The sequence below is a fragment of the Rousettus aegyptiacus genome, unplaced genomic scaffold (genome assembly GCF_014176215.1).
Source record: "Rousettus aegyptiacus isolate mRouAeg1 unplaced genomic scaffold, mRouAeg1.p scaffold_m13_p_5, whole genome shotgun sequence".
Lineage (NCBI taxonomy): Eukaryota > Metazoa > Chordata > Mammalia > Chiroptera > Pteropodidae > Rousettus > Rousettus aegyptiacus.
The window spans coordinates 30,576,204-30,587,994 of NW_023416308.1; the positions used below are offsets into that span (position 1 = coordinate 30,576,204).

General features: G+C 44.8%; 1 protein-coding gene across 1 annotated transcript; it reads left to right on the plus strand.

Annotated features, from left to right (window-relative positions):
• The first annotated feature begins 350 nt into the window (after nt 1–350).
• SPATA19 (spermatogenesis associated 19) lies at nt 351–4,348 on the plus strand. The gene is made up of 6 exons (XM_036220518.1): nt 351–428; nt 605–661; nt 1,142–1,234; nt 1,417–1,508; nt 3,898–3,975; nt 4,282–4,348. Exons 1-6 carry the CDS (start codon nt 351–353, stop codon nt 4,346–4,348), a joined length of 465 nt encoding a protein of 154 aa, XP_036076411.1.
• The last annotated feature ends 7,443 nt before the right edge of the window (nt 4,349–11,791 follow it).

Sequence of the window (11,791 nt, forward strand, 5' to 3'; positions counted from 1 at the left end):
CAGCCATACACTTCTCTTCCCCAACTCCCCTTGCCTGCACCCAATCTCTATCTTTGATTTGAGTAACTTTCCTCTGTTGTCTTCCTTAGGCTTAAATTGGTACACTGCACCCCAAACCCCCTCCCCCAATCTCTCCATTTCTGAGCTACGGCATTGCTAAAGTAGATTACTTCCTAACCTCTCTTTTCCATCTCCACACTCACCCTGGAGATTAAAGGAGGTCATTGTTACATCATCATTGGTCAGCCAATCAGGTGAGTACCTTCAATGTCCTCCTTGTTCCAGAGGAGTTCTCAGGCAGCTTCAATGGAAGAAGGGAGACAAGAAGAGGGCCTGGCCTAAGTCCAAAGATGATAATTACAACGTGGATTGTGTACATTCTCTCCCGGAAAGGTGTTGGGTTTCCCTTTCCACCAAAAACCAGTTTGGTAAGTGAAGTTGGTAGTAGCTATGTAGGATTGTTTCTCATGCATCTTCTCCCTTCTGAGCTCCCTGCTGTACTTCTAGAAAGGAGATCTTACAATGTATAGCTTTGGATAAGAATGGAAGAAGGGAGCTGGGTCTCTAGGTATTTTGAGGGTATCAATTTACTCATTTATTGCAGGACGTTGAAGTTGTGAAAACTGAACCTTTGTCTGTAGTAGAGCATTGGCTGAAAAAAGTGAGTAAGATTCCTTTATGATTCAGGGTACCTCAAATTCTAGACTTCCCTTTCTGTAGAATAGAAAACTCAAGTTCATTGGCAAACACTCTGCTAGAGCTATGTCTAATTCACTAGATGTCCTAGACTCTAGAGGATGCTGGGGCTCATCAATAGTGTTGAAATCACCACTAGCCCTGTCCTGCTTCTCAAGTATACTGGATATGGGGTTTCAGATGTGTCGCTCCAGCTACAATATGTCTCAAGAATACCTTGGGATAAGGCCAAGAACTTAGTGAGTTCCCTGGAATCCATGGAAATGTAGCAATAGGAGAGCTTATTGCAGGGACTGAGAGATACATGTGTGTGTGTGTGTGTGTGTGTGTGTGTACATGTGGCATGTGTGTTGTGATGGAGAGGAAGAAAAGGGAAAAGGATAAAGGAAGAACTGAGGATCAGATGCGGAGTAACATTTTCAGAGGGAAATCACTCACCTTTCAGACTGAAGAAGAAGCTTCCCAGGATATAAAGGAGAAGATGTCTGCCAACCTTCCTCCTACCCATGGCCAAGATATATATGTGACCAAAGATGTGGTAATTGAGAGTTTGAGACAATTATCCCGAGGGAGTAGGGGAGGGAGAGGGAGGGGGAAAGAGGGAGGTCCTACTGCAAAAGATCTTGGGCAAGTGAGTGGCACTCATCCAGGCTGGGCTCCGCCCTAGCCATGGAGTCCTTGCTAGACAGTAATTATGTGGATTCTACCTGGATTTCTTAGGTGAAGCACGAGCCCTCAAAGCCTGCTTTGTTAGCGAACCAGAATCCAGATGCCTTGGAGGAAAGAACAAGAATCCAGTTCATAAGATGGAGGTAAAGCACAACTTATTTGCCCAGAGCCAAGTTGTGGGGAGGTAGAAACAGAGAAGCCACAGGATCCCCTCCACAGGCTCCCTGGCCAACACAAACCACAAGCATTCTTCTCTAGAGAGGTTGATTCCTTTGAATGAGAAAAACATTCTGCTTTACTTGGGGGTCTTCAGGGAATATTTTTGCTATCTTGAAAGCCCAGCTCATTCCTAAGTTTTAAAATGACTCAAGAGGTTGGAAAACTGAGTTTGCTCACCATTTCTTAAATGCTTCTGAATAAATTTCAGACTTCTGTTACTTTTTGCAGTTGATTTGTTCAGAAGTGGTTGCACTTTAAAGAGCTCAAAGAAAATAGGCTCTTAAAATGCAAAAGCCAAAGCTCTCATCTACAACTGAGGTGAGAGGTGGTTTCTCAGTGCCTGAGGCTAGAAGTCTGTGCTCCCCATTCTGGCAATTTCACTAGCTTCCCGCTAAGCCTGCTGGAGCAAAGACCTTCCCCATCTTGGCTCTGAAGTTGCTAACTCAAGGTAGAGAGAGATGGGCCTGCAGTCGGGCTCACTCCTTTTGGCATAAGCTTCTTTGTTTCCTTTCTGGCACTTGGGTCTCTTTTTCCCCAGCAGAACTGTGAGATCAAACTGTGAAGGAGCCCTCCCTCATCTCTGCATGTTCTTTTTCCTTTCCATGCCTCCATCCTCAGCTCTTCTTTCTTCCATCAAAGAGGATATTTCTCAAGAACTATATTTTTTTGCTTCAAAATAGCCAATTTTCAGGTGTTTACCCCTTCCAGTGGCATTAGAATTTTAAACGGGGATTCACATGCTCAGTAATTATTACATAACAGGAAGAAAATTTGATATCTCTCAGGAAATATTTTTTGGATAGCAGACCTTTCAAGGTCCCTAAAATCATAAATGTTGGTGATTGTAATCCAACCACAGCCCTACACATGGGATGCTTGTCCATGTCTGGCATAGCTGTGCTATGGAACTCTAAATGTTGCAGTTCCTTGGTTTGGACAATATGAACATCATTTTCTGCTATTTTTTTAAACCTCAGCTACAGTGTGGCATAACTAGGTTAAAGCTTTGAAGACAAGCTACAAGAATCACAGTCAATTATCTATATATAATTTTTCTATTCTGGATGTCTATGGAGATTTTAAATCAATATACTCTGCCTGGTTCCCCCTACAACCTACTGGTTTTGGCATCCTATCAGCATTGGTAAATGTGTAGTTAGGAAATACATATCCTTTTAAAGAAGCATCAGTAGATGCTTATTTTTGTAGTTGTATTCTGACCTCCTAATGTTTGCTAGGCCCTCTGGAAGAGAGAGAAAAAAATAATCAGAGTACCCAATCTCAAAGTAATGGAAATTAAGTAGGTAGATAAGTAGTGTGAATGTTAAAGATGATGTTCAAGAAGGCCCGAAGAATATCTGCAAAAGTACAGCGTAGGGGACTCACGTCATACCAGTCCTAGGCATTGCTGCTGGGACATTTGCTTGGACTGACCCATGAACTGGGCAGAGTCCAGTTAAACAGGGGCCAGGGTGGGCCTCTCACAGATTTACCAATTGGCCAATCCAATCTGGCCTCCAGAGCCCAGTGCTGTGTCCTGTTCTTCTCTGAGGCCTCCGCCTTTCCTCCTCTGTGGTAATCTCTCTCCTCTGGAGTCTCTTCATCTTTCTTATTTCTCTGTGGGCATCCACTCAGCTCCTCCTGGTGTGAGCAATATTCAGGAGCACTCACTCCCCTGGCTGTGAGTCCTCAGAGGTAATATCAATGCTGTCTTCACATTAAAAGCCAGGAAGCATGGAGAACAAGGCGTTATTCAGAGAAGGCAGTTTCACTAGACATAGAAATAGGGGATTCAGTGGACAGACAGATTTCATTAGAGTAGAGGGTTTATGAGGGGAAGAGGGGGATATGGAATTGGGAAGGACCGGAAGGAGACCATAGAGAGGAAGGCAAATCCAGCAGGGTGAAGTGAAAACAGTTGCAGTGAGGTACCTGCAGCTTTTTTGTGAAGTATCTCTAAACCATAGTGAATATGTCACAATGCTGATCAAAACGAGCTGATAATGAAGTTGGAGAAGAATTTAGAAGGGATGAATTGCATGTCTTACATGATCACTAGTCTGCTGCGTAACTCTATTAAAAGCACTTAACCCCTCTGTTTCCTCAACTCTTCTTAGGACTATTTGCAGCTGCCCAGGATTATTGGGTGGCTCAGGGGTACTTGGTTAGAACCTTCTGAGTTCCTGATACTAGAAAGTCAAGGACCAGCTCATAAGTTTGTAGCTGTGGGGTCAGAACTATCGTTCATATGATTGCAACCCTAGCAGTGAAAAAGAAACTTGAGAATCTTAGAGTTTGAATGGTGTTCTGCAGCCATACCCGTATCTTCCAAGTGCCAAGCGAGGTGAGAAGTGATGTTATGCGTGATCGGATAGAGCAGGTGAGACGAAGGTAAGCCACTGGGACAAGCTGACCTGTATTCCTAACTGGGGATAGGTGGGGTGGCGGGGAGGGGCGGGGCTCTTGGCCTTACTTCTGAAGGCCTCCAGCTCAAACGCAGACCCGGCCAAGTCTGTTGCCTCTCTGGGCTGAGTGCCTCTATATAAGACAGTGCTGGTAGGCCCAAATGCGGCGATGGCCCAGGCATGGCTGGCTGCTCCACCCCAGCCTGGGCAGTAGTCTGAGTGTGTGCTGTGGGTGGGCTCTGTCATCTTGCAATCTCTCCTCTGCCTTGCTCCTCTTCTCTGTCCCCTGTAGCTTATCCCATTTAACAAGTGGATCATCTCAGGAGCTTCATGACAGAAAATCCTACTCAGACTGCTGAGAGCAACAGGTGAGAGAACCAACAGAAGATGGCTACCCTGGGCAGGGAGACGGTGCACCGAGGCAGCGGCTTGATAATCAGGTTTGGCCTTTCCATACCGGTGACGGCCTGCACTTGGGACCAGTTCGGGTAGGGAAGAAAGCCACTGCCTTAGGCTCCTGCAGTGCTTTCCTTAAATTTCTGGAAAGAACTGAAGTCCAGTTCAGATTGGCCTCTCTGACTCTTGGAACTGTGGAGTCAGACCAGTGCTTCTCGATGGTGCACAGTCTGAGATCACCTGGGGTTCTGGTGTTAAGCTGTGGTGGAGCCTGAAGTTCTGCATTTCTGAGCCCCCAGGCAATACTGCTGCTGGTCTGCTGACCCCATATGAACCACAAGATCACAGCACTGTAGGCAGGAGTGAGGACACATAGATTTTGTCCCTACCACCAGTGGGACTGTGACTTTGGGTCACATGTCCCTTTGGCTTGCACTCAGTAGCAGTGATATTAACACGGGCTGTTTACGTGGCTCTGGAAGGTGGAAGGGCAGTGACAAGCGTGGCAATTATAGGAGGCATCCACTCCGAAAATGATTATTGCACCCCTGCCAGGCATGAAAGACCGTACTAACTGTCATGGGGAACTGAAAGAGTGATTTAGACACAGTGGACCCTAACAAGCTTAAAGGAGGCCGCAGAGATGTAATGTGGCATTTACTGAGCACTTACTTTATGCCAGTTTCTGCACAATGTTCTTATTTTGTCAGGATTTCTCATCTGATCCAAAACAACCTTAAGAGGCGAGTGTTGTTCATGCCCATCATGCAGATGGCAGGGCTTAAGCAGAGCCTTGGGAGCAGATGCTGGGGTTCACTCCAGCTCCATCACTGGAGAGTTGCTTTATGCCTCTGTGCCTCAATTTTCTCAGACTTTGGAACACTGCCTTAAGGACAGTGGCATGCAGCATGTGCCACACACCACGTCAGTGGTTTGCTAAGACGGAGGCGAAGAATCTGAGGTACCTGCAGGGGCTTCTGAAGCTTGAAGTAGCAGAGTCAGGCTTCAGTCCCAGCTCTGACACACCACCACCCTTTCCTTCTGTGGGCTTTTCTGTTCTCTGTATCCAGCTCTGTGAAGGAGGAGCCATCATCGGCCCTGCCCTTTGTTATCACCCCACGTTTCTGTGATGTGCCCCACTGGCATTTCTCTGCTCCCCAGGTCGATGTCCTTTACGATCAAGGATCAGCCTATGTAAGAAGAAAAGTGACCACACCTGGGCATAGAGAATCCAGTGGGTGAGCCTTCCCTTTTGACAGTAGCAACACTGGAATCTTCTCCATGAACTGCTAATAAAGAGACATACTATTTAACCACCACATTGGCTTCTGGTATGAGTGCTTTGCCTGCCATCCATCCATCCATCCATCCATCCATCCATCCATCCATCCATCCATCCATCCATTTCATCAGACACTGAGCACCTCATGGCTTGCTTCCGGAGGTACACACGGCAGCCTTGTGGTGAGACAGACAACAGGCCACCATGGCACTGCGTGGTGCAGGCCATGCTGGGTGCCCCATAAACTGTAGGAGGTTTGCTGGTGAGTGCTGGGGTAGGCTGGAGCAGGAGGATTTCCTGAGGAAGTGTGGCTTGTTTCACTCAAGTATTTATTTTATCTTTATATTTTCCTTCTCTAGCATTCTTCCTTACTTTATAGAAATCCAAGTTTCTGATATATATCCTTTTCCCTCTCTCTGAAAAACTTTTAACATTTCTTGCAAGGCAGATCTACTGGTGACAATTTTCTTTGATTTTTGTTTGTCTGAGAAAATATTTCTACTTCACTTTTGAAAGATACAGAATTCTCATTTTTCTCTTTCAACATTTTGAATATTTCACTCCACTCTCCTCTTGCTTGCATGGTTTTTGAAGGGAAGTTGAATGTAATTTTTATCCTTACTGCCTTCTGGGTAAGGTTCCTACCCACCACCCCCTCCCTCCCCCAGCTTTCAAAATTGTTTTTCTCAAAGGAACCCTCATACACTGCTGGTGCGACTGCAAATTGGTACAGCCACTATGGAAAACAGTATGGAGGTTCCTTAAAATCTAAGCACTGATCTATCATATGATCCAGCAATCCCTCTGCTGGGTATTTACCCCAAAGACTTGAAAAGCCATATCCAAAAAGATATTTGTATGCCAATGTTCATAGCAGCATTATTCACTGTGGCTAGGAAAGCAACCAAGTGTTCTACGATAGATGATTGGCTAAAGAAGCTGTGGTACACATATACAATGGAATATTACTCAGTCGTAAGAAGAGATGAAACACTGTCATTTGCAACAACATGGATGGACCTCAAGATAATCATGCTGAGTGAAATAAGCCAGACAGAAAAAGCTGAAAATTACATAATATCACTTATATATGGGATATAAATCTAAAAGCAACAGATGAACAGGACAAACAAACAGAGACTCATGAACATGGACTATAGAGTAGTGGTTATCAGAGAATAGAAGGTGGGGGAGGAGGAGGGAGGTAGATGGTTAAACGGGGGTCAAACATAGGGGGTAAGGTGAGGGTGAAGTGGATAAAGGGGATCAATTATACGGTAGCTGAAGGAAACCGGGACTTTGGGTGGTAAACATACAATAAAATATATAGATGTCAAATGATAATGTACACCTGAAAATTATATAATTGTATTAATCAATGTTACCCCAATATACTTAATTACAAAAAGAGAAAATTTGTTTTTCTCTGTCTTTGATTCTCTGGAGTTTGAATATGACATTCTTAGGTATGGATTTTTCAGTATTTATTCTGCTTGGTGTTCTGAGCTTCCTGGATCTGTTAATTAGAATCTGTCATTAGTTTTTGAAAATTCTCAAATATTATTGCTTCAAATATTTTTTCTAGTCCTTTCATTTTTCTCCTGGTATTTACATTATGCATATGTTAGACCTTTTGTAATTCTCCCACAGTTCTTGGGTACTCTGTTTCTCTTTTTTTCATTCTTTTTTCTCTTTTCTTTTCAGTTTGGGAAAATTCCATTGGCATTTTTTATAACTTACTGATTCTTTTCTTGGCCATGTCTGGTCTACAGATGAGCGCATCAAAAGTATTTATTTTTATTTTTATTTCTATTACAGCATTTATTATTTCTGGCATTTTCTTTTGATTTTTTCCCTTAGTTTCCATCTCTTTGCTTACATCGCCCATTTGTTCTTGCATATTGTTCACTGTTTCCATTAGAACCCTTAGAATATTGATCACAGTTATTTTAAATTCCCAGCCTGATAATTCAAACATCTCTGCCATATGTGAGTCTGACTGATGCTGTTCTATCTCTTCAGACTGTTTTTTCACCTTTTATCATGCCTCGTAATTTTTTTTTTTATTATTGAAAGCTAGATTCTATGTAGGAAATTAAAGGAACTGAAGTAGACAGGCTTTTAGTGTGAAGTTTTGTATTTATCTGCTTAGGAGTTAGGCTGTGTTTATTTTTTCCAGCAGTTGAAGTTTCCAAGGTTAAAATTCTTTTTGGCATCCTTGTTTTTGTCTCCCCTATTGTTTTTGTGTTTCCCTAGAGACTCCTCCTTAAATAGGATCTGAAGCCTGCCTATTCTTTCAGCTGGAATTCTTTGCTATTGTACAGGAAACCTTTTGATGTGGTGGTGAGGTGTGGGAGAAGACAGAGAAGCATCCTAAAATCCTCTGACCAGGTCTTGATCTCTCAGTGAGCCTGTGCCCCTGGCCTGTGATCTTTACAAGTGCCTCTCAGCTTTCTCTCCTCCCTTTAGTCACCCCTAAGGGGAAACAGTTTGTCTAGAGAGGGGGTGGAATTGGATATTTTCCTCTCCCCTTGCTAGAACAAGGGGTAGGCAGGCAGATTTTTCTCATATCTTCACTAAGCTCCTGGAGGTAAAAGTCAGGAAGTGTGGTGGCTCCCTTAAGACCAGTCCTCCGACTTGTTAACTCAAGCTTGTCCAGCAACTTATCAATCAGTTTAAGCTTTCCTACTTCAGCACTGGTTTCCTAGAGGTTTCTGCATCTGGCTTCTGCTCTGGTATGTTGTGATTCTCCTATACACCTGTCTGTCTCTTCAATCTTCAGGCCAGCAGTTTGCCCTGTGATCTCATTTCTCCAACGGATCTAGGAAGGATTGTTGGTTTTAATTTGTTCAGCTTTTTTTTCATATTGTGAGGACGGGAGTGATAATGTCCAAGCTCTTTACATATCTGACCGGAAACTGGAAGTTTTATTCAAGTATTTGCATGTCTGCTAGAATAACAGCTAATGATTACTGAGCACTATTACTATGTGCCAGGTATTATCTAAGCACTTAATCCAAATAGCCCTTTGATGCACATACTGTCATTGTTAGAGAGGAGACAACATAAGACTGAGGAGGTTAAGTACCTTGATTAGAGTCACTTTGGTGATGGGAATGCCAGAACCTGGCCTGGCCTCCTTGTTCCCAAGCCTCTTTCCTCAACCACTTTGTTATACTATGTGAATATGGTAGTAAGACCCACCCTGTCCCTGCCCTGGTGGAACCCTCATTTTGACAAATGAAACAAATTTTAAACCAACTATTGGTCACAATTTTTATAACTACTGTAAAGGAGAAATACTATATAAAATGGGAAATTGGCCTAACCAAAGACAATAACAGATTTAATTTTGATTATTTTAAAAGCATCAGCCCCATTTTACATATGAACGGAAGTTTAGTGAGGTTAAGCAGCTTTCCTGATGTCACACAGCCATTAAATGGCTGAGCCAAGATTTGAATCCAGGCAATCTCATGCCAGAGCCAGTGCTCTTAACCAGTTTGCTGTACAGATAAGCTTGGGTAAGGGGTCATTTTAGCTAGTGGTGTAGGTGGTGCTGGTGGTGAGCTTTTTGCCAGCAGACACTAAGAAGATGGTGAGGCAGTGGGGAATGAGGCAGATGAGGGAAGACATGAGTAGGAGTTAACCAGGCAGGGGGCAAGGGAGGATCTCTGGGCAGTGGCAAGGGAGAGGACCCTGATGTGACAGAGGAAAGGCCAAAAGGTCACTGGCTGGATGGGAACAGAAGGGAGAGGGGTCACAGAGGAAGTTTTGAAAGGGGTCCAGGGCCGGGACTTATGGGGTGTGGACCTTGTTAAGGATCCCAGTGTTTTCCTAGCAGAGATGGGAAGTGCAGGAATGTTGGAGGCAGAAGTTGATCATCCATGTGGAAGCCATCTGTGGTACAGGATGGAATAGTGTCCCTTGGAGAGGTGAAGGGATGGAGAGAGATGAATAGAACTGAGATAGCACTGACATGACTTGGTGATGCGTGGTACTTAGAAAGTGAGAGATAAGAAAGACCCTGAGGTGCAGCTGGAGATGGAGCTGCCATTCATTTGCTCAGGTAAGGAGGTCTTGGTCGGTCAGGGGAGACATGTTAAGTTTGGGTCACGATTTTGGTCCCACAGTGATTATGTCAGGCAGGTAGGTGAACATAACAGGGCTGTGTTTACAGGCAGGAATCCAGGTGGTACATAGGAGGGCCTAGTGTCGAAGAAGAGCCTGACCTATTGGGGGAGACAGCTCCAGTAGAGATTTCAGCTGTAGGGGAGAGGTAGACAAGAGGTAAGCAGGCATTCATCAGCAATCCTGGAGGCAACTTTGCTGCCTCAACCCCTCACTCAAGCATTGAGAAGGCAAGGAGTGGCCCTCAGTTTGCGAGAGATCAAGGGCTGCGGGAACTTCTTCACAAATTAGCAAAGGGACAAAGCCCTCTCTGCTGTCTAAACTGCAAGGTACCACCAGATGGCGCCATTTTCATGCAAAAAGATTTCCTGAAGAGGCACTCCTTTGAGTCAGATCCTGTGTGTCCTTTAGGGTTTAGATTTCAGCACCATTTGGGAAACCTAAACAGAGGAAAGGTCTTTTTGAATATCTTAGTTTAATGATGAATACAGTTCACATTCAGATACGCGAACTAAGCTATTTATGTAAACATTAATGAGCATTTGTACCCAGCACTGTGCTAGAATAGGCGCATACGCAGGTGAGTATTCTGTCATATCCTCGAGGAGCTCAGAGTGCTGGAGGGACTGACATGCATACAAATAATATGAAATGGTGTGGAAATAAACCAAAAGAGTATAAATGGTTAGAGCAGAGGAGGGGAGTGATTCTCTATGCTTGAGAGAAAACATGCTGACTTTCCAACAGAGGTGACATTTAAGCAGAGGTCTCGCCAGGCTCTGACAATGAAGAAAGGGCCTTCTAGGACAGGAAACACCTACATGGGAAGGCAAGAAAATGTTTAGGGAACTGGGCTTGGCCCTTCATGTTTGGAACACACGATATGGCTGGGAGAATAGCGGCAGAGGAGCTTGAGAGGTGCACAGGTGGGGACTCTATAGATGGGTGTAAAATAACCCCATGAAACCTGGCTGGAGGACCCAGAGGAAGCAGGAGCTGAGCCTGTAATACTGGCCAGGCAAGGCTTATCCCGGGAGAGAAGATGTGCACAGGGTTCTGACTTCAGGCACTTGGAAAAGAGGGGGAAGACCCTCCGCTTTCTGCTCTGACCTGAGAAGGTAATAATGGTTAAGGAACTCACAAGTTCCACCTGTCTCTCACACAAACATCTGGAGTTTGAGGAGAGAGGGATCTACATTAGTATTATAGCCACAGCTCCTTCAGAACCTAGGGAGGAAATGAAATCATTATGTGGCTCAAATGGAGTTTTGTTCTGTGCATGATTAACCCCAGGAGGGGAGTTTTGCAACAAATATGCCTCCTCTACCTGTATTACAGGGGGACTGAGCCATGGTAAATTAAAAGAAAATCACTGGCAAATTGGGACCAGTCAGCTGTGACCAAGCCATTTGTGTAGTTAAATGGAGCAGAAAGAGCTAATAAAGGCTTTTTGGGTCATGGATCCCTCCATGAGGGGAGGGCATGGGAGATGGGGGTGGGCAGTTGGGCGTGGAGCTGGTTCAGGCTGATGCATGTAGAAGTCTTACTTGGGGCTTCTTGGTGGTGGTGGTGGTGGTGGTGGTGGTGACGCTGTTTGTGGGGGGTAAGGTTGGCCTGTTCTCATTCAGGTCTGTCATTTCCTAAAGGGGAAGTTGTTAATTCTAGACAGAGATAGCGATTTAGACCCAGCCTCTGCCTTCGCTATCTCATAGAAGACAGTTTCCACAAACCAGACCTGGCCTTGGGACACCAGGGAATATAGGAGCAGAGGCCTTCTGAGTCTGTCACTGCGGAGTGGGGCTCGGGTGGGGGACTTAACATCATGTGCTCTAATGAAAGGCACCAGACGTGGTGGGAACCTCAGACAGTGCCCTAGGGTGTCCACCAAGAGGTGGGATGGGGCTTTGGTCCATCCCCAGAGAAGAATGTTAGGCACCCAGTCAAACCAGTACATAAAAATGGGGCGTTGGAGAGAAGGCAAGGGGGGAGGGGC